At 41.9% G+C, this 23,944-nt stretch overlaps 1 protein-coding gene across 4 annotated transcripts; it reads right to left on the reverse strand.

Annotated features, from left to right (window-relative positions):
* Positions 1-311: 311 nt before the first annotated feature.
* LOC137605345 (helix-loop-helix protein 13) lies at positions 312-18,191 on the reverse strand. Of its 4 annotated transcripts, none has more exons than XM_068329948.1 (4): positions 17,940-18,191; positions 2,694-2,788; positions 2,038-2,554; positions 312-1,487 (listed from the first exon to the last, which is right to left on the reverse strand). In XM_068329948.1, the coding sequence occupies exons 3-4, from the start codon at positions 2,552-2,554 to the stop codon at positions 1,450-1,452; spliced, it is 555 nt and encodes a 184-aa protein (XP_068186049.1). In that variant the 5' UTR covers positions 2,694-2,788; positions 17,940-18,191; the 3' UTR covers positions 312-1,449. The 4 variants fall into 4 exon arrangements, with proteins under 4 accessions (XP_068186049.1, XP_068186048.1, XP_068186046.1 ...); XM_068329947.1 differs by having other exon boundaries at positions 2,038-2,587; XM_068329945.1 differs by having other exon boundaries at positions 2,038-2,788.
* Positions 18,192-23,944: the final 5,753 nt, after the last annotated feature.

The raw sequence follows: 23,944 nt of genomic DNA on the forward strand, positions 1-23,944 counted from the left end.
CCCCCCCCCTCCGGTTGAATCATCTGAATGGTATTCAGAGCTGGTTTTTGATGGGTCAAGATCGTGAGATGCTCGGAAACATAAACGTCAAGGAGGTGCTGAATTCCTCACTCGTATCCATTTTTGGTTTCTTAAATGTGTATAAATGCGTAAACGGCTTTAAATTTCAATTTGAAAACCTTTAGTCAATCTCTCATACTTACCGGCTGCTTCTGGAGCTTTCAACCACAGCTCAAAGTCCTCATCAACACACTGAGAGATGACAATTTTAAAAAGTGTTTGAGAGAAAAGTAGGAAATTTTTATTTTTATTTTTTTTAAATCCTAAAGATAAGTTTAGTTATTTTATTCTGTTTCTGTTTCATGTTTTAATTTGTGTTTAACATAACAATTGATTTCTTGTGCAAAATCCTTTTGAAAGCTCATCTCATCATGATGTCGATTCCACCACAAAACGATACCACCAGGGGGACCCGGGGGTCCCTGAGCACCAGAGCACCACAGGGGGGGGGGGTCACATGCAAGACTTCCAAAATCCAAACCATGAAATGCTTCACCTCAGAGATATTTCTTTATACCAGTCCTAAATGAATTGTGTCCGTAATATTTACCGTCTACAGCCTCGGTGAAAATAAAGAAATTTGCATTAAAGTACAGTAAATAAGATCTCAAATGTTTCCTCCAGGCTTCTCAGGAACAGGTTTCCTTGTCTGGTAGAACAATCATTTCTGGTTGATGTAAAATCAAACCTCACAAAACGAGTAGAAATCAGTGATGAAAGCTTCAGAAGAGAGACGACAAGTGAAGATTGTTAACCAAGACATTTATCTTCACTGTCGCAACGAAGACAGAAAACAGTCACAAGTAATTCATAATCACAGTTTCTACCAAGCCGTATCCAAAGAAATGGGATAAACATGTAATAAATAAGCAATAATTACAAATAAATAAAAATAAATAAACTGCACCTGACTCGCCTGAAACGCATTGCGCTGCTCTGCGTCTCACACCCATTGTCTCATTTACATGACCAAGGCTTTTTAACACACCGGCTCACAGACTAATGAGCGTCAGTCCACAAAACACTTCAGCGCCTGCATGCAGAAGTATGACCCCTGAGGGCCGCCATTCAGCCTCATGCCAGCGTGCCCCTCTGTCTCTGTCATAAGTGCCATCTATTTGGACAACCCCTGTCCCTCCCCAGCCCCAGAAACAACAGCTCTCAATTACCAATCAGCAATAAATTACAATATTAAAAGCCACTGAGGACTGGAGGAGTGGATGGGGGTGAGAAAGCCTGGGGTGCGTGACCCGCTGAGAAGTCTGCAGATGTCGATCGTCGGGGTTCCGGACGCCTGTCTTTGACGTGAGCAGAGAAGAGAGGGAAACAAACCTGAACCTCCTCCTCCTCACGGCGGCCTCCGCACTCAGGGCGCCCCGTCTTCATCACTTAATCCCACTTTATCCAAGAGAGGCGAGCTGTCAGATCTGGGGAGGGAGGGGACATAGGGGTGAGGGGGGGGCAGGAGACAAAAAAGCAGGATAAAGGCATAAGTTTTGATACATTTTAATGATTGTTTAACAAGCCCTAAGTCTGACGCTCCACAATGGGGGTGGGGGTGGGGGGTGGGTCGTTGCTGAAAAGCCCCATGAAGAGGCCTCGGAGCAGATTCCCACAGAATTAGTTAAGGGCAGTAAGAATACAGGTACTTTCAGTCAAATGAGGCTCATTTAATGCCCACGGGAAACCCACCTGGGGGTGGAAGTGGGCAGCAAACACACAGCAAGCTGCCAGAAGGACGTTTTCTTTTGTTTCCATGTGGTGGGATTACTGTGACAAACCAGATTTTGGGGAAAAAAACAAAAAACAAAACTGAAGTCTTAAGAGAAAATGAATTATTTTTACTCGACATACAGTTTATGAATTAATAGAAGCTTAACTGGAGCCTCGGGGATATTTCTGTCTGTCTTCTGGGTGTTTCAAAGATCATTTTTTATTTTAACATTTGCACATATTTCAAACTACATTCCTGCTCACCGCTTGTGTTCCAGATTGCGTTGGTTTGATTCTTGTAGCCGTTCTTCATGCACTCATCCACGTAGGATTTGGGGTCGCATCCCGACATGAGGATCTCTCTCAGCAGAGCGATGTAGGCTATGGCCAGCCGGAGGGTGTCGATCTTCGACAGCCGCTTCTCGTAAGGGAACGTCGGGACGTGGCAGCGCAGCTCTTCAAAGGCGGAATTGATGCTCAGCATCCTCTTCCTCTCCCGGATGTTGGCGGCGTGTCGCTGCACCTTGTAGGGGTGATGGGTCACCAGGCGCCGCGCCCTGCGTGAGGTCACCTCCAGCGGATCGTCCACGGAAGACGTCTCCCCCTCGGCGCAGACGCCCACCGCGGGAGACTGCAGGTCGAGGTCGGTGAAGGTCAGCTGCGCGTCCGGGAACACGGACTGACATCCGAAGGAGGACCAGGGCGACAGCTGGCCGGTGGCTGCGGTGTAGTCGAACAGGAAGGTGTCCACCTGCGTCTGGAGCTGGAAACTCTGATCCATCTGTCCCCCAAATACAAAATCTGTGCAGCCATCCTGTTCGAAATCAAATATAATGTCTTCCATGTTTTGGAAAAAAAACAAAACAAAACGAAGGTCTGCGTCAAAAGACCGGTTGGTGTGAGGAAACTGTTGCGTCTACCTGCGTGCGTCTGAACCTCCGGTGTGCGTCAGCTCCGTGGGTACCTCTCCTGGGTTAAATACTTCCATGGCTCCTGTGATTCCCGGCGGGTTGCTCTGGCCAATTGGAAAAAAAAAAAATTGAAAGGGAGCTCTTAAGAACACTTTACCCTCCTTGTGGATCGTTCATCGCTTTATAAACGAATTACAAAGGAATCAGTTGATCTCCAAACAACAAAACGCGGGGGGAAACACGTGTCCAATTATAAACTTCCTCCCAAGTAGTCCCGCTAATATTGACAAAAACACTCAGTCGTCAGCGGTCGTTGGAGGGCTTTGCGCGGAGCTTTATGACGCAGCAGGCCGTGCCAGCCCGGTGGCCTCTGAATGGGATTGTTTCCTCTATTAACGCTCAGCTGACAAACACTACTGTCAAAAACACATGAGCGCTCTTTGTTGACGCAGAATGTAACGAGATCTCAATGAGAAAGGAGCGCGTTGAATGTTTTAATGTTGGTTTAAGCCTCTTTTCTCTTTTCTTTTCTTTTTTTACGCACCAAAGTCAAATAAAGGATCAGCGCGACATAAATATTTCACAATAAATCGTCGGATATATTGTTGATCACATTAATACGTTTCCATGTCACCAAATATATTGCTGACAGAGCGTTGAGACAGTCAGAGGATGCGGGGCTGTAATTACTCTGAGGTTAATCCCAGTGTGCGCGTTTTCTTGTCGAGTGCGTCTCGAGGACGTGTGTTTGCCAGCATGTGCTTTTAATTTGTCCAAGTCCTTCAGGATGATAATCCTCAGGCAAACTGTTCAGTGCGGTAAACACAGGCGAGGTGAGGCCTTTTCCTTGTCGCGACTGATTAAACCAGATTTATCCAAACGGCTGACAGGAAGGCAGGAGGCGCGAATAAATCATGGGTGGGTGGGGGGAAATAAAAATCACAAATTGATTTTTCGATCACGACACACCAGACTGACACGTGGATCCACAATAAAAGCACCTCTCCTGACATGAGGTCCTGTCATAAAACTCATTTACTGAAGTCTCAGATTTATTTAATGACAAAAAGACGCGTGGGAGATGTTTTAATCCAGGGGGACATACAGTATGAATTAATTTTAAAACACACACACGCACACACACACACATAAACACACGTTATTTGTTGATGCTGAGAAAGCAATAGAAAGGCCACGGGCCTTTGGACATTCTTTTTCAATGAGTTTGATTTCCCTGCAGGGACCTCAGTATTTGTTTCAGGAAACACATCAAAGTTGCTGCTATTTTCCAAAGGATTGAGTTACCGCAGTTAATGAACCTACAGCACCAGTGTTGCTCCAGCCATTTTCCATCCCACAGTTCAATTAACCCCCGGGACTGATACATTTGAAAGGACAACATCCTGATTAATGGATGCATTGTTATCCAGCCCAGCATCTCGTTCCAACGCTGCCAAGAGTCAATAAAAGCGTTTGCGCTGTGAATTAAGCACGAAGGAGAAATATTTATCTAGTGTGTCACAGAATTTTTATTCTTTAAGTTCCCTTTTTAGACATCTCAAATTCAAGATCTCCGCTGGAGCTCTCCGGATTCGATCAGCATCGATCTGCTTCTGTAAGAAGAAATTTAATTACGCGCAGGACTCAAGACCATTAAATGAGAAAACGATTATGTAATCTGTAATTTAACTCGTTTATATCCGAAAAAAAAAATGAATCAATTAATATAACTTGACGATCAGATGCTCAGCAGTAATCATCGTTATCGAGGAGGAGCCGACGCGCTCCGGAGGGGCCGGAGGTGTCAGGACCTTCTGCCGGGCTGCCAGCCGCATCTCTCCCCCAGCTGACGGCCTGAAGAGACGCGCCTGTCACCTTCAGATCCGACGTTTTTGTCTGGACGACAATTCAAGAGGGCTTGAGAAGAACGGTCGCCTTCAACAAGATGTGAAATAAAAATGGAAGAAGTCGAGGAATAAAAGGACTGATTTAATTATGGAGCAGCGATTTTTTTTAAAATATGTTTGAAGCGTTTCTTATTCCAATAGGTTAATTTCTTTATAATTAATATTAACACACTTCATTTATTTAGGTATGTGATAGCCTGGCTGTTACAGCCTGATTCATTGACTTGCAGGCTGCGCTGAGGCCTGAATGTGCTCCCCCTTACAGACACGCTGTAGGGGGAACACACTCCAGGACTTCCATCCCGGCGGACCGGACGTCGTGGAAGAACCAGGCGCGCCTTGGACTCTTTACGCGCGGACACCTGCTCACGATTAGGGCCGCTCGTTTGAAGCTGTTCCCCACCTGGACGTTACAGTGGGGAGAACAGGGAAGTGGAAGAAAGGAGGGAATCAAGCGCACATCAGAATTGTCCACACCGGCTCTTTCATGTCCTGTATGATATTGCGATTTTTAATCGGAGACATATTTCTGGGGGTCATGGGTGACAATGTTAGATCACACAGCCCGTGTGTCATTTCCTGCGAACTCTTCCTCTTTGTTGCTCAGCTGTGATTTCAGAGTCGGTGCCAAAAGTGCATCGATGCTGCGTCCTGTGTCTCTCAGACACATTTTAATTATTTATTCTTGTCCAAATAGTGGAAGACAATACCTGACTGGAAATAACATTGATCGGTAATTTATTTCTGTACATTACAGAGTTCTCTTCTGCCACGTATAAGCATCTGAAGTTGTTGAAACCCTCTTTAGACTTTCCTGGGATTAAAAATAAGAAAAAATAAAAATAGATGGCAGCAATAGTTCTGCTCTAAAATCATTTGTAGTTGTAGTTAGTATTTAATAAAATGGTTGTGAAGCTTCCCACAGACACACACACACACACACACACACACACATGTTGAAGGTTGTCACCAGCAGATGGTCCACTTGCCATCAATGCAAAAGCAAATGCAGCGATAAGCATTTCAGGGTTCTGCTCAGTGACGCAAATCTTTTTTGTTTGGGCACAGGACTGATTACTTTGTGGTCCTAAGAACCTTTGGGATCTGTCTTGGCTGCTAGGAGCAAATGGCATCGCGGCCAAGTGTAATCTTCATCCACAAACTGCTCTTTGATCCACTGGGACTGAGCCATTAGAGGGTCACGGCGCACTGAAGCGATAGCTCAGAGCAGAAGTTACCCTTGACCACAGATTAGGACTGAGATAGCCTCGGGCCTTTACCTTTAAAGGTAAGCTCCAATCAACATTAATAAAGCAAAGAAAAATATGTGCCCAACTTCAAAGGGCACAGCAGCCGAGTGAATGAACATAATACAGGAAATACCTCGACTGATTGCAGGCAAACCTCTCGAATGTCAAGTATTTGTGGATTTGGGGTAACATTCATTTCCTCTAAACTGTTATTGCATCTTTGTTGCAAACAACACATCATGGATCCTGTTGTCATTCATTTAATGTGGGCCACCAAGACAAAAATCAGGTACCCACAATAAAACCTGCTAAAGGAATGAATCCCATTTGTAAAGTTAAGTAACAGCTTACTCACTGTGGCCCATTCCTGTCTGCCTTTCAGGTCCAGGTCTGGTCTGGTAAAAGAATCACAGTCGTAAACTGGGCCTTAAGCTAACACCCTGCGGGGCCACCACCCCTCCTCCTGGACCGGCCAGAGCCTGAAGCTGGATGTGAGCCGCAGGTTTGATAAAAACACAACAGTTTTGGAATATACAGCGCTTGTCAACAGGTGGTATTTAGATAAAATGACATTATATGGGTGCAGGTGTGTACAGTTCATCATAACCTCCCCCCTTACAGCACCATTCTTTTCATTAATCCCAATCTGTGCATTCATTCTGAGACATTTGCTGTGTGTCTCTTTGGAATGTGCGAGAGCCTGTGGGACAGAACCGATCTGAAGGACTCGCTGGTGACACCTGCAGAGAACCAGATGTCAAAGTCGGTTCCCACTAAAATCACCTGGCCGCAAAAGATGGAATTTGCTGTCCAGAGAATGCGACTTTTTCTTCACATGAAATAATAACATGTTTTGATGCCAGAACTCAAGGACGATGGAACTCAATGGTAGGAAACTCACATTAAAGCAGCATCCCAGCAGTTTAGGCTTGTCCTTGGAGTCTTTGCAGAAACACATTTCCAAAGCAGGCAGCATGGTGTAGCAGTAGGTAGTTCTACCACCTAACAGCAAGAGGGTTATGGGTTTGAGTCCTTTCTGTGTGGAGTTTGCATTCTCTCCACGTGTCTGTGTGGGTTCTCTCCAGGTTCCTCCCACCTCCAAAAACATTCACCTCAGGTGAATTAGTCATATCTAGGGTGTATCCCTCTTTTTACACCTAACCAGCTGAGACAGCCTCCAGAGGACCTGTTGCCTGCAAAGCAGAAAAGTAGATGCACAAAAAAAAAAAAAAAAAAGGATGGATTTCTCAAGCAGATGAATAAAAAGTCTCTGGTATCTATCATTTCCACAGAACCCTGGAACCTATATGTTCCATCATGCAACATAGGCCCCACATTTTGAAAAACATGGATTTTCTGCTCTCTACGTATACAACAAACGGGTCCTGTATTAAACTTGTGAAATGGTGAAAGTTGCTCAGACACTAATCAGAGTCAGGTTTGTTTTGTAGCCCATGCTACTGTTAGCCACTTCCTGTCTGTGGAAGGGGCGTGTAAACAGGCAGAGCTCATTAGCATTTAAAGGTGGAGTCACAGAAACAACCTGTTCTCAGTAGGACTCATTCAAGCTACTTTTAGGCAGCTGAAATTCATGCCCACGGATCAGTTTGGGGCCGTACATTTCAAATAAACTGGAGTTGGACGTCTGACAGCTGTCTGAAATTGATTAAAGAGTATAATCTGGAACCCTTAAAGTAGACAATGTATGCTTGAGAAATTCCCACACGTATTTCAAACTACATTCCCATTCCACAGACCTTCTGTTATAGATTTTTTTAACCTTTCAGGCTAGTTTCTGAGCCTACAGGAGGTTTCTCAACATCCACCGAAGACACTGAGCAGCGCTAACACAGGTTGATGACATAGTGAGTAAACTTCATGACTGAGATCCTACTTCAGTTTTTGAGTGGATGAAGAAAAAAACAAACTAAAATTAAACAAAAACTAAACTCCACAACGGTTTGTGGGGTTTTAATCTATGTATTAGTATCAAGCAGAAGTTGCCAAAATCGGCATTATCTTATCCCTTTGAGTGTCTCACTTTTCCAATAAGTAACTTACGGTGATGGACAGACATATGGACGATTTCCAGCCGTGGTGATTTTGTTGTGTAGCCTGCATCGTTTATGGGGTCACCCCTGCAGAAACCAGATGTGAACATGCTCCTCCTGCACCTCAGAATGAAACGAAACACTACCGAGTCCACACACACACACACACACACACTTACACACACACACGGGCTTGATTCTCAGGAGATGGTCTTAACAGACATGAGGGCGTCTTAGGTCACTGCAAAGACATGCCGGTGGACACACCGCCCCTAAAGACCAGCTGCCTGCTTTGTTGCGTACCGGTTGTCTCCGTGCCTCTTTGTTCTGGTCTGGTTGTTGGTTTTCTGTTCATTCTTCTCTGTTGAGTCTCGGAGTGGACTCTGCTCCGCATTGGATTTGCAGCTCAAAAGACATGCTGTCACCCTAAGGAGTGGATAGGATAGGGGAGCCACACTTCGAACACACTGGACACAGTGTGGGGGTGGGGGGTACATCTGTTGGATGGTCAGTGATGAGTGGGACAAAATAGAGAATGCAAAACAGGGTGCATCTCTAATTTCACTCTACAGATAAATGGCGATTATCTGATAATCCAATTATCCAGACTCGTCTGTTCAGATGAATGCCGTTCCTCTGGTGAGAGAAGCCTCACGTCTTGATGGGAAGGATCCATCCCATAATGACAGGACAAAATGACCAGCACCTTAACTGTCAGTAGCAATCTCACTGAACACAAAATTGAAATATAATTTAAAAAATCAATGACTTTAACAATAACAAAGATCGCAGTTAATGAAATATAAGGTTTATGGAAAACTTCTTGTGAAGAGCTGAAGCCAAAAGAACAATAACAATAAGAAATACTTTTATCATGAACATTTTCTCTCTCTCTCTCTCTCTCTCTCTCTATATATATATATATATATATATATATATATATATATATATATATATATATATCTACGTCTATATATACATAAAACACCATTACCCTTGAGATTGTATATTTGCACATGAAAGAGACTCTTGTGATCCCACCCTTTCAACAACATCCATCAATATGTCATTGAAAGAGCTCCGGAAAGACATCTTATGTATTAAAGGAGACATGTTATGCATGACTCAGCTGGGATATGACAAAAACATTTCAACCAGAAGGAAAGTCCTGTTCCTGATAAGCAAGTAGAAAAAGGAAAGAGAGTGGGAAGATCCTGGAGGAGGATTAGACCATTACTGTAGAAAGCTTTTTCCCATCTGAAAGAGTAATGATGGATCCATTATTTTTCACCAAGTTGTTGGCCAGATTGATCTACTGGCAAAGGAATCACAACTGCAGCGATAAGATGAAAAAGAATAAACCTGGCAACGCAGAGGGATTTGGTAACGTTAGACGTCCACGGCAGCGAGATCACAGTGGTCAATTTTCAAGACAGAACTAGAAACCGACCAGGGAACCATCAAGAAATGATTGACCGACTTCTTTGAATCTTCCACCAAATGCTGAGGAGACATGGGGCAGATGATAGAATTTCATATCATAGCAGGAGATGAGATATTATGCTCATAACCGACTCTCATCGGATCCTACTCCTTTGAGCTCGGCATGATCTAGGATCAGGTGAGCTGCTAGAGCATCTATCTGACTAAATCTAATAGTGAGTGGAAAAACACTCACTGATCTGTGGAATTAATGGAATTTAACTACAAACCAACTGTTCATTTGCTAGTGTCTCTAAACTAATGTGCATGCGATCAGAAACAAGAAGCAAAGTAGTGACAGCTGTGTTTCAAGGTTGAGTTTTACTCCACACCATATTGTATTCATTCATTATTTCAACCAGTTACACAGATTTCGACAGATTGACAGATTTTGATGGACCATGGTATGAGCGCTGGTAATGTATCAAGGAACAAGTCATTATACTTCGGACTGAATCCAGATAAATTGGCAGATTTTGGAACCTTTTACAAAAACACATTTTGACAATTGTAAGATAAACCCTTTGACAGCTTTTTTTGTTATTATTTTAGACATGAACTACTTGACAACTTGCCATAAAACTGAGCAGAAGGATGGAAGAATTCAGCAAACGTTAAAGGGGGTCCAGATAAAGACATAGATCTGCCTTCAATTTTGTGAGATAAGCCCCTTTTTTTAAAGTCATACTTACATTTAAAGACATGCAACTTGGAAGATTTGAGCATGTAGTTAAAAGGATTCATCATTTTATTTTCCATTTACTTGAAATTCCTTTGTTGGATTTCATTAGGTTTTCAGTTAATTGAATGGGACCGCTGGGCCTTGGTGGAGGTTTGTAATCTAATGAGTGCCTCCTAGTTTTACATTTTGGAATTAAATCCCTAATCTGTTCTTAATTTGTCCTGCAGCTTTTCAGCACCACAAAGCATAAAATATTAAGTCATCATCTGTTTTAGTCATTTCCCAAGTTTTTTCTTCTATCCTACAGCAGATGAGGGAAATTTGCCTGATAATAAAATGCGGGCACTTAAAATCCATTAAGCGTACTGGTGTGAGATTGACAGCTTTTATCAAACACTCAAACACTCATCTGTTTATTGCTTGGAGAAAAAAAAAACACATTTTCAATAATTCATTCCCGTCTTTGCAAAAACGATTGGGCCTCAGCTCGATCTACTTTCCCAATCATTCAGACCTCAAGCCTGCGAGGCACGCTAGCATATTTAATCAATGGCAGTGAATTAATCCGCCCTTAGAACAGAACAGAGTCACACATTGCAGCTCACACCAAAAGCTTTGGCATCTGAGAACAATTAAACGTCTGGTTTCCATGAGAGGCTGATTTGCTAGTTGACAGTTGCAAGGGGGGAGAAGGAATGAGAGGAGGAGGACCTCCTTCCAGTGCCCCACTACCTCCACCCAATAATACAAGCAGACAATAAGCATTAACAACGAAGCCTGAGTGATTTTAAATCACATCTAAAAGAGCAGCAACACTGCAAATATTCCGATCTACTTTTGAGGAGTGAGAAGGACATTCTTTGCTGGTATACCATTCCTCCCCTGTGGCGCCACCTCACACCTACGGCACCCCAATAATAAGGACGTGTCACTGGGCCTGCTAGCGCCACCTGATCTTGGCATGCAGTGTCTTATTCCTTATTTATTTTCACAAAAGAAAATCAATACCTTGGAAGACGCCAGTTTTTTCCCCTGAACTGTTTAAAGTTTTAATGCTAAGCTAAGTTAATCACCATTTGGCTGTTCTTGAAAAATGTGCTCCCAAAATGTTGAACCAATGCTTTCAGTCGTGCTTCGTAAACAATTTCTCATCCTAGCCGGTCACTCATGTTTTTTGCACCCTTTTCTCTCCCACATGTAGAAGATATTTGGCACATCTGGCCGCTCGCCACTGCTTTCCTTACACATGTTTAACATGAAGCAACATGTTCAGCTAAAGGACAAACTTGACAGGTCTAGGACAGAATTGGTGATGCATGTTTTCTTTTACATGTGCATGTGTTCTTTTCTTCTTATACCAACATGGATGTTAGTTTCTACAAGGTGTATCAAAGCCTGGCGTATCTCATCCAGATGTCCACGATGACGTCTGAGACTGACTGACTGATGAGGATGTGACGAAGCTTTACTATATGAAAAGTTTGGAATGAGGCTTTAGCCTCGCTCTTTTTTTTTTTTAAAGGTAAGGTACACCATCCAAGAGCCCTCATCCTTTATTTCCAAAGTGAAGTAGCCAGGTATGCTACAGGTATGACACTTCTAATGATGAAGATTATATAGAGGTCAGTAAGGTTTTGCTCAAAGCTTCAACAAATTCTATCATAGTCAGCCTGCTGTCCACAGAAACCTCCACCAACCTCTCGTGGCACATGACTCCAAGTTGGACGCTGCGAGAAAATAGAGACAAACGAGGACGTCGTGAACTGTTTTCTACTTCATTAAATTCATTCACAAAACTGTTCTTATGTCAGCTGGGGATAGAAGGGACTGACCTGACACCAAATTAACAACAGCTCATCTACTGAAACTCATAATCTCAAGTGTGAGGAATGTAAGAAGAAGTTGACTTCATTCAGGAATAATGTGCTTTTTCCATTTGAAACAACCCCACCTCAAACATGCGCACGCACATGCACACACACACACACACACACACACACACACGTACACACGCACACCACTTACGGACATGTGGAATGGATTGAATGGCTCATGATGTAGGTGTTGCCATCTTCAAACTGGTTCAACTTCTGCCAAGGACTAAAACCCCTTATCCTTGAGTAGACCTAATCTTGGAACATTTCATACAGACAAGCAAAACTGAAACAAGGACAAAGAGAAAGGGGTGTGGTGGACGAGAGGAGGAATAAAGACTGGAAAACAAAAATGTTATATGAAACAGATTGCTAAACATAAACACTAATCAGTTGACAGGAGCAGAAACAGGAAATTAGATTCCCAGGAGCTGCATCCATGAAAGGAACGTTAGTATCAATGACTCATTGTGTTTCACCTGCCATTGTTGGACGAGAAAACGCGGGATGGGAGAAATGAAGGAAAGACAGAGACAAAAAGCGAGAGTTGAGGAAGAGTCATAAATTAATCCAAGGCTTCTTGCACTCTGCCAGATATACATGAGCTTCTGTCTTGGCTTGGAAAGAGATCCATAACTATCTTCATGCCCTTAGTTAACATCATGTCTTCAAATTCCTCTCCTTGGGAGAGGAGAGACTGAAGAATGGGGCATGGAAACGGGTCCTGAGAAGACAGAAAGTATGAAAACATGAAGCACTAGCTGCAGACCTGTCAGAGAGTCCATGCTGACCTCTTTCCAAAACCAAAAGCGCCAACGATGGACACACAAACATCAGGACCGAACCACAGACCAATGGAATGCACAGAACCAGGCTAAGCCATCTCCATTTTCAGTTCTTGTGCTAGGCTAGGCTAAGCAGCAGCCTCCAACTGGCTTCTTATCAAATGGGTCGGCAAAGAATTGTGAAACATGACAAAGCCGCTGTGATCACATCACAGCTATAGTGGATTTCCTGCTGAGTCACCTGAAACACTGGAGCCATCCAGCCAGTTTGATGAGTCACCGCATTCCTGAAGCGACTGTCATGACCTGTCACAGAGTGAAAGTAAGTGGATACATAAAACCTCCAAATTATTGGATTATCGTCAAAAAGGATGTAAGTCATCCGCAGCGAAAATGATCAAAACACGCGTTTTGAAATGACGTGTGTGGCTCATAAGAGAAACCACTACAACTAAATGTTCAGTCATTTCACATGATTCGAAGTGACATAGTTTATGTAAGGTTTCCCAGTCCCAAAAAGCAAACCGCTGAAATCACAAAGTTAAGCGTACAACATGGAGCCCCCGTTAGACAATAAAACCGCTGTCTCCCACGTGAAATATAATAAAAGTATCCGGCTTTAAGAACTCCAGCAGAGACTCACTGAAGATTGATTGGATGTTCCCACTGCTTTAGAGAAGTCAGGCCAGTACATTTAGGATGAGATATAGCCGTAACTTGTTCTGTGGGGGGGGACAAAGTCACAAGAGCTACAGGGTGGAGGGGAACCCAACCCTGGGGTTGTGACCCGCTTTTCTCCAAGGCCCGACCTCACAGCTGCCCCCTCAAGTACCGGAGGAAGCTCGGCCTTATGACCCCGGGACTAGCACCAGGGAGACGAGGACGAACTGGCAAAGAGTTGCGTTTTAGAGGGCAATGAAAAATAATTTCCTCCTGAAGGTGGGCCTCAAGGGATCCGGCTTGGCCCAAAGCAGAGGACTGTGAGCCACGCAGGAGGAACTCCAAGGCGGGGTAACTGAGAACGTCAGGGGGGAAATGTCAAAGACAGACGACGGCGTCCGGACCGCTGCGGCCGGGACCTGTTTACTCCACATCTGATTAAACTGTGCTCCGAAGGAATTCATCATCCAGGACGGAGCATGAGTCAAACAGGCATCAGGTCACTCATGCTTGGCACAGAAAAGTCACTTTTTGTAAACCACCTACTGGAATATATTATGTAACAGGGATTTTTTTTTTTAGAAATTACTCAACAGTCTTGATGAAATGCTAATTTTCATCTATGAGCAACAAATTTAAATTGTATTTGCGGGTAATATTATACCGTTTAAAAGCAGGCTTTGGTTGAAAATATTACGACAGCACAGCATCACAATTTTCTAGTTTAAAGGCAACTACTGGTGCTGTCTGTCACATTTCCTTCCAGAAAGCATTCCTGGAAGTTAACTTATGGTATTGTATTAACAGAGACTACATCGTCACTCAAACTACGTGGATCTGACTATGGAAGGTTAGTGGCTCATTATTTTAAACACATAATGATATCTGGGGCTGTTTTGAAGGGTGAACGTTATATAAAGGGTTAAGGTTAGGGATTCTTCTTATCTGACAGCACCATGGCAAAAATCAGACACAAACGGGCAGAGACCACACCGAGGTGCGGTTCCAGTGTTCTCTTTTTTTCTTTTAAATCAGCTGGACATTTGAAACTTGGAAAAACAGCCACAATGGAAACTCATCCATCCTCCATGGAAACATCCATCTCTTCGATTTATGAGGAGGTGATGATGGTATTTTTGCAGGGCATCCAATAGTTCTTAAAGTCGGCGCTATCAGACGTACGCCTCGTTACGCCTCAAGCAAAACTCAGGAGCGACGCACTGAGATGCAGAATGTTCTCCCAGCTTTCTCACAGGAATGCATTCGTTTTCAACAGAAGTGGAACTCATCCACTTTGTCGACTTTTTCCCCGAGGAAGAGGAGGAGGAAGAGGAGGGAGACTTGAAGACACTACCAGCTCACAACCCTTCTGGAGGTCAGCTCTCTTGTTTTTGTGTATGACATTTCTCACTTTCCCAGGCGTTTATTTCCATACCCAGACTTCAAAGTGCACTTGAAAAGGTAGAGATATCAACCAAAACCCCTCATCCGCACCCCCCCGACTACAAGGGGGGAAAGTGGAGCAATGTGGTTCATATTATTTGATAAGAATCCCATATTCTCAGAGGTATTTTAATGACCTGCAGCTAGTGCTTTCATGGTCCTTGCACTCCAGTGACACTCGGAGCCGGCGAATGAAAGGGGGAAAAGGTTGACAAGATTTTTAGACTTTACAACACATTGACACCCGACTTAAAGACATCATTCTTTACGATGGAGAAGACGATCAATTTTCCTTTTTCCCCCCCTGACCACTGGTATTCATTATGTATCTTCTTTTTCCATCTTTCCGTTTATTTTTCACTGTCTGGCGACGTCAGGGCAAGCGTGCGTTCCTTCCCTCCCGCCCGCCCGACCGTTCGAGCGCGTACCGACGTCCGTCAGGAGGGACACGTTGTGTATTGTTTTAAGCCGTGTGGTGTGCCAGCTGTCACGGATGGCCTTGGCAGAGCTCCTCCTCAGGCCTCTGTGTCATTACAAGTGCAGCATGTGAGGTCTGGAGCAGCCATGTTAAACCATACACTGATAAGTTTAGACCAGAAGCGGGACGGCCTTTCACAGCATCAGCATAAAGACTCATCTGAGCCACCCAGGCACTGATATTAGAGGAGTGAGTCACTGAAAACTTTAAAAAGACTGTATGTCTCACAGATGCAAGCATAAAATTTTATGTCCTAATGGCGCTTCATGTAAGTAACAAATCTCATTTCATTCACTCAGTAATATTATTAACTAACCTATAATGAAGTGTTCGCCGCAGACACACGGGTCTCACAGTTTATCATTTTCCCCCAGTGGATGGCCTGATGCCATTTTTTTTTCTTTACTGTTCTTCCCACCAGACCAAGACAATCATAAACTGGCCTTTTTTCTTTCTTTTTTTTAATTGTTCAACATGCAGAAAGTTAATTTTAGGAAAGCTGAGGCTAGCTTATTGAATTTGGCAGCGGCACTTTTGCGTGAAGGATGTGGTCACGTCTTCTGATCGCTCTGTGATCGTTTAAGATGGCTGAGCAGGATGCATTGGGGGGGGGGGGGGATAAACAAAACCAACACAGAGTTTGTTTGTGAGAGAATTATTATAAAAGCTAAAAGCCACTTATTTTTTTGAATAACATCATTTATCATAAAAATAATTTACAGCTTCACGCTTTAAAGAAGATTGAGAGAAGTTTGTCCCTTCTGTCGACCCTGGAGATCATACAAATACCCAGCGGCACCATTGCATCACGACTGATAAAAATGAGAGTAAAATAAATGTTATCAAAAGATTTGGGATTGATAGAGTTTCACAGCAGCATCAGGATTGGACAAACCGTTCTTCTCGCTCGAGTCCCATCCTTTTGTCAGCCTACAACCGCATTGTTTGCCTTCATCAAGCTTCACCACAAAAAGCCAAGTCTCACCCCTCGGAGTTTGGAGTTCGGCCTCATTTATCGACATCAGAGTTTGTTTGTGTGGATGAGTTACGGTCTGAGTCTGCTGGTATGTTCTCTTGTGGTGATCACAAAGGCCCAAACAGCGACTGGGAAACTTCCACAGAACTGTCACACGGCAACTTCTTTGTTTCAGCCTTTCAGGAGGTGGCTGTTGACACAGCAAACACCCCAAACAGCCTTCGCCTACACCCCCCCCCCCCTTCACTGTAAACCTGCCAATCCCTCTGGACCTTTGCCATCCCAGCAAAGTCGAACAAAAAGGCCCAGATCCAAACATGTTGGATTTGGAGTACGCATATCGCACTATTGTTCTCGGAACGTATACTGTTGTGGAATAAAACTTCTGAGAATCCACATTTTGTTTCTCAAGGGAGGTGCAAGGAAGGGGAAGCATGAGAAGGGTTGGTGGGGGTTGGTAGGGGAAGGGGGGGGGGGGTTACCAGTCATGTTGTGGTTTTTCAGGCACAGTCTTGATTTTCGTCGATGTGTTTCGAAACAGAGCGCACAGCCCGAGTGACAGTGCCAGGTCGGAGATGCTGGTTTGATTTTGCCCCGTGTTGTTTCATTACTTCCTTTTGTCTTTCATGTCTGAGAAAATGTGTTGCAGATTACAAAGCTGTAACATATTTTAAATGGAGTGTGAAATGACAGAACCATGTGAATTACGAGGATCGATGCCTCATGATGTAAATATGCAGTAGATGCAGAGTGCAGATTTGGCCAGCTCCAGGTTTTTAATGCAGAAAGCTCCATTCCAGCCTGAGGGAGATCAAACAGGGAGGAGTGCTAGAATACTGACCGCAAGGGTTGAGATTCATACAAACAGACAAGAGGATTCGATTCAAAGTCAGACGATGCAAAAATGACTGGAATATGAAGCTTTCCATCTAAAATACAGCAAAAAGGATATTTTAAAAATAGATTGAAAACAAGAGCTTCACACCTCAGTTTGTGCTTCAAACTAAGGTGTTTGGGATTTTAAATTAAACTGTTCATTTTGGAGTTTTTCTAGTCATTACTGAAACAAACATTTCCATTTCTATGAAATCCTGTCTTTACTTTCATCACTGAAGCTTCATAGGTCGCAAATGTTTTGCGAATTAGTTAACTTTGGCACATTTGCATCGGATCGGCCCTGGAAAATAAAAAAGTAAATAAATAAAAAATTTAAAGATCAAAAATACATAGAAAATAAGGAAAACATGAAAAACAAACTTTATTTACATTTACATGTAATGTGGAATTGAGCATGCTGAAGACAAACCTTTCAATATAATTTTTTCAAACCTTAAATTATCATTACTTTGAGTCATTAATGAAACGTTTTCATAAACTTTTAGTGGAAAAGAGTCACTTGTAGAAATGATATGTAGTTATTTCATTTGATTCATTTAAAATTTTTTGATTAATTTCATCTTTTTAATTTGTCTTCCTTTTTGGGGGGAGTTCAATAGTTTTGCATTTTGATGAATTGATAAAATAAGAGTGGTTGTGTTCAGAAAATGTAATGTGATGAGCACAAGTTTAAAATGTGCATAAAAGGCGCATAAATGTATAGACGCTGGATGATGACACACACACACACACGAATATCAGTGATGACACAAACATGAAAACCAACTCACTGTTCTGATGTGTAACGTAGCAGCAGCACTACCTCCAGTTCATCTAAGCTTGTTTCAGCTTTCCATCAAACAGAAAAAGCTATAAACCGAGTTTGGATATGAAAGTGAGCGGTCGGAGAAAAGCGTGTCACAGCCGTAGGAAGGAGGTTTATGTGACTGACGCGTAGAAAGTGAGAGACAGAACATCGATCAAAGAAGCGTACGTGTGATGAGCGTCCGTGTGTGATGCAGAGTTCATGCCTTTCTTTCTCTCCCTCCTTTGCTTTTATCCCTTTCTTCCCTTTCTGTACGTGCACGGCCCTCTTTGTCTTGTCTTTGCCTTTCATTGTTTCATGCAAAAGCCTCCATGTCCAGAAGGAATAGATTTGCAGGACCGCTTTGATCCCGTTGTTATGATTCTTTCTTTTGCCTCAGCCACATCCTCAGTCACCCCACAAGATGCTTCGAATTAGCTCTGAGGATAGGATGGTAGGGGAGGAAGCTGAGCGAGGGGTGAGTGATGCTCTGAATGAGCCCCCGCTTCGGGGGTGGGGGCTGGAGATTCTTAATGTGAGAGGTGAAGAGATTCAGTTCGAAACCATCTTTACCTTTTTGGACTTCTGTCTGAACCCTAGAAGCTGAAGACAGTTCTAAAAACGAACTGGTAAACTGGTACGGTGATCATGTTTCCCTTCTATTAACACGCGAGTCTTAATTTTCCTTGTGTGCAGTAAAATCTCTGCTTCAGAGTCACACTTACAACATACGTGTTTCAGAGGTGTGTTTGTAGTGTCTGAAGGGGATTTTGATGTAAAGTGGAATATTTATGTCGAACTCAACCACTGTATAGTGATCTTCTCAGGAGGTGGTGAAGCACTGTTCAATGTCTTGGTTAAGTTAAAATGATTTAGATCGAGTTGGACTAACATGTGCCCGGCGATGCAGACACACATCTGATCCTTTCAGATGCGAGATCAAGCACCAACGCAGAAATGTGGAATTGCGTTTTTGTGTTTTGTTGGTTTTTTTGGTTTTTTTTCTTGTTGCAAAGATGAAGTTGCATCCAACTAAAAAGCTGCACACTTCGCCACGACCAACACTTAACTCAAGATGTCACTGGTGGTTAAGATTCAATGCAAATGATGCCACGATCTTATCTCTGAGAAAACGTCTTCTTGTCAGGGACCCAGGGGAGGTTAGCTTTTGTTAACAGATACCCCAGAATATGTTTGATTACTTGAAGTGCTTCTTTTATTCATCTGGTGAAGCAGGCTGGGACGGGCACAGACACGACAACAAATATAAAACATCAAGCTAGAGCCAAATGAGGTTTTACAGCCATGATGAATGAGGATGACTCTTTTGCAATGCTACGTGGGAGATTTTGTTTGTTGTTGTTGTTGTTGGTCTTGTTGTGTTTGTAGAGGCCTTTTTTTGTTGTTTTTTTGTTGTTCTTTTTTTATCGATATATTCTTGTTTTATTCATCTAAATGTAAATATGATGTATTTTGTAAAATGAACAGAATTTTCAGAGAATGACCCAAGAAACTGCCCTGTGGGATCCTAATATTACTGTAGCAGAATAAATATACTTTTTTAATAAAAGTGTTTTAGAAGAATATAAGAAGAAGAAAAAAAACTTTCTCAAGATGTGTCAAGATATTGCATGGGAAATACTCTGTCACAATTCATGAATTCAACTACGCTGTTAAAATCCAGCTGAGACAGAACGAAATGCAACACAAGCTTTTAAGTAGTTGACATTTCTGTCAAACTAACGATGATATTTACTGCGTTTATATTTTAAATCAGAGTTTCCACACAGCACAACACATTAAGACACAGAGAACCAAAGTTGCCGAGTGGGTACTTCCATTGAATGATATTCAAATTAACTAGCTCTGACAATATTATGACATTAGGTCTCTAAGAAAAACGATTTATTCTGAAAAATAGTACTTCAGTTTATTTGGCAACCTTTATTTTTCTGAAGTGATGGAGACAAACATTAGTGTAGAAGAGAAGTGTGTATGGGTTTATAGCCGCAAACACATATGGGACACGTTTGACAGCGTAAACACACGCAAGCACGCACTCAAACATGTGCTTGGCAGCACTCGTGTCCATCAAACACACAGCAGGAAAACAAGCTCTCACAACAATGCATGTGAATCTGTCAAGAAAACAATGTACTCAAACATTATATATGTATTTATATAAACATTGTATAAAATATATATATATATACTTTTTTTTTTTTTTCATATGGAACGCATTAACCATTCTTTGTGGTTGATGCGTTCCAGGAACCACACGCGATAAACGAATTCCGCAATCGAGCGACAAACTATCTTATTATTTACGGTAATTTAAACGTTTATGAACCCTCCCCATACTAATATTAAACCACTTTCTATCTGTAGTACCTTTTCCCACACTCCTATTGATGTTTAAAGCACATTTGTGTCTCACGTAAGTCCGAGACTCATGGAACCGAGCGCACTTCTGGATGCCGGAATAGAATGTGCATACGGTATCACGTGACAGGCGTTGATGCGCGAATGCACGAAGGCGCACCATCTATATACAGATATGTGTGTGTGCGTGTGTGTGTCATATTATTTTTCATGCATTCTCATTCATTATAGAAAAGAAAGCATCTTCCACGGATCCTGCAGCTGCACGGGTTCGTAGACCGACACAGTTATGTGAGCTCATTTATTTTGGTGGAAGCCGCTGACAGCAGTCGACCTCAGACTTATTTTAATGTTAGATTTATATGTTACAGAAAGGATAAAATGGAAAAGAATATATTTATCCAACATATTTTATTCATTAATTTTTATATGTATATATTAAAGCTGTGTGCGATTTCATGATTTGCTCAGTAAACAATTTTTTGAAGTCGTGTAAACTCCACTCCACTCGACAAACATGTTAATTTAATGATTTTGAATAAAGTATTTCCATTACTTGGAAATGTTCTGCAGTTAATTTAATGTCTAGGCTTTGAGGGTTGAAAAAAAATCACAATGTGGTCACTGGATGAGATAAAAGTTGGACAGGCTTCCATTATGATCCATGAAAATCTTGAAAACCTTCAATAGCAAAGAATTCTGAAGGTGGATTTTCTTGACATTTTGATATATTTCATCCATGAGGATGAGTACTCCCCAATTTCTTTTTGATGTCACCACAAATTATTAATTTGCATATCAGTATGAAAATAACCACCAATGCAAATATAAATCAGTACAGCTTACGTTCTAGGTGGGACAGTTTTACTGAGAATGTGTACTTTATCACAGTATTTCTACATTCTGCCACATGTGTTTTCATCTCAAACATATCTGTAATACCTGACAACTAATTATTATCAAGCTAATTATCATGTTTGTTGTTCTGCCGGAAGAGTGCTCACATTTTAATGGTAGTATTCCCTAGAGAGCAGACTCTGGGGAGAGGGTAAAATCACCGCTGCAGACTGAAAACCTTACATAAAAATGTTTACAGCATAAATAATTGCTAAATGACAGCAGCTTAGTGATGGCTCTGCTCATATTTTTAGTTGCTCAGCAGCTACAAGGCTCTGAGGGCCCCACTTGTGCCCTTGAGCCGCCACCTGTCCACCTGTCATTGGCTCACTGAGGCTTTAACAAACCTCAGGACTCTCAAATCGAAGGGGCGTGCCGGCGGGTGAGAAAATAAGAGGGGATGCATACTGCGGTCAGTAGAGCGTCCTTTGGTGCCTCCTACGGCGGCCTGATTAGAGAGGTGGCTTGTGCTAACGGCTGCCTGGCTCACAGACCACAGGGGAGGACCGGATCACGGATCACTCATCTCAGAGAGCAGCAAGGCAAGAGAAAACATTGCTGAAAAAGTCCATTCTATCTGTTTAAGCCAACTCCATGTTGGACACTAGAGGCATTATTATAATCATAATCTTATAATCAATACAGAGAAATAATATTAGCTCCTTTAATTACATGCATCAGTCAGTACAAAAAACATGCAGTCTTGTATGAATCTGCACCGAAGTACTGGAGACAAGGTGAAACGCTTATAGAACACAGCTGCTGTTAATGTTCCACTTGCAATGTGTTGAAACTTCTCTCGGAAAAATGCATCAATTATATCAGCAACATTCTGTCAAAATATATAAACGCCTGTGTTTCCAGGGGGATTTTAATAATCATTGAAGTTCATGTCGTCAGTGAATGATCGGAGGTGTGTTTGGGTCTAATTCAGATGTGTGTGATGATGGGAGGGACTATATTATTGCTTTCATCCATCCACCTTTGCTGTAAAATCCCATCCAACCTCTGCAGTTTTATAGTATTAGCATTAATACACATTACATTACATCAGTTCCTGCGTATCAGCAATAATGATGCCTCTGCCGTCTCTTTAATGTCAAACGCTGAAATAACCCTTGACTTTAGTCTCACTGGAATATCAGGAGATGACTTCTACGTATAAATCAAGTCAGACTCTTCCCTACATACACAGATACAAACATGCACGCAAGCGCACACGCACACACACACACACACACACACACACACACACACACATTTGCTGGGACGCTAGAAAAAGCATCGGAAACCAAAGGAGCTTCACACTCCTCCATGGAATTCACTGAGGACAGGATGTTGGCTTCACAGTCACGCAATGCTGCACTGATCCCAGCCTACGCTTTTTATTCCCACTGCACATTAAATCATCATGTGTCTCTATCAAGAGTTTAATGCTCCAAGTATGGATTAAAACCTTGTTGACCTTGTTCAAACACAAATGAGGCTCATGATTATACTCAGCAGGGTTATATTAACTGTAATCTATAATAAGAAATGCCAAGTTAGATTTCTGTTTTTGACCCCCATAGAATCATATCTCTAAAATATTCTATCATTAACAAATATATCTGACTTCTTCCACTGTTTTCTAAAGTAGTATTTTTTGTTCTATCATTATTATATCTACTTCATACAAAGGATTGAGCTGACAGGACATACTGACAGTCCTTCACAAATCAGTGATGCGTTCACTGGAATCAAGAGGAAAAGTTTCACCCCATACAAAGACTGTTTCGCTTATCTAAGTGCAAACAGATTTTATGATCCGGTGACAGAATGAAGGGCTTATTTATTTGAAGTGTGTCGAGCTGTTTTACTGTTGCCAAAAAACATTTCCCTAAATGTCTATTTTAACTCTTCGTGCCCTCGCTGGAAGTGCTGGGAAGCTGCTTATCAGTGGAGGAAATGGTCGATTTGATGTGGTGTTCCACTCTGGGCTCACAGCTGAACCTATACAGGAGAAACCATGCATGTATATGTAGGCCTTTATTTAAGCAGCACCATGTCAGGCAGTAGTCCTTCTCCTTTAAAATTATAACAACTTTTAATCAAGCTTTATGTAAAACCTCTGCTCAGTTATCTAAAATAGTAAATGATCACGTCAGGAAGGAAAGATGAAAATCCTAAAAGAAATATTCTCATTTGTTTATTTATTTTTGTTATTAATTTTATTAAGTAGCATAATTAGACAAATGATAATTAATGCATAGAAAAATTCTGAAAATGCGGAATTTTTCTAACCCTAAAACAAAAAAGAAATATCAAGATAATACATTTAACATATTTTGTGATTTTTATAGTACTATGAATCAAATCACTGGATTTTTATCACTTAAATATGATTTTAAAATGTTGGGTTCTGCTACAGTAAAGAATAAAGTTGAACTATTTAAGTTGGGGATTTACTTATTTCTAATTTGATTAAGTCCATTAACTGACTGATTTATGAAAATGAACAAACCACAGATACACAGTGCCATTAAGAGCAAAATAACACTCAATCAAGTTTTTTTTTTGTCCAGTAAATAAAGTCACAATGTATTATATATATAATACATGTAATTATCAGTTCAATAATCAAAAGCAAAAGCAGAAAAACCAATTTTTTTGAAAGTGGAACAAAGAAATATATTCATTAAAAACAACTTTTTCATAACTAATTGGATCAAC

This window comes from Antennarius striatus, chromosome 12 (genome assembly GCF_040054535.1).
Source record: "Antennarius striatus isolate MH-2024 chromosome 12, ASM4005453v1, whole genome shotgun sequence".
NCBI classification, from domain to species: Eukaryota; Metazoa; Chordata; class Actinopteri; order Lophiiformes; family Antennariidae; genus Antennarius; species Antennarius striatus.

Bases quoted from the DNA above. Each gene is read 5' to 3' on its own strand.
- LOC137605345 (XM_068329945.1), bottom strand. From the start codon at position 2,617: ATGGAAGACATTATATTTGATTTCGAACAGGATGGCTGCACAGATTTT. The intron at 1,488-2,037 runs GTGAGCAGGAAT...CTCCCTCCCCAG, and splicing joins CGCAATCTGGAACACAAGCG to ATCTGACAGCTCGCCTCTCT.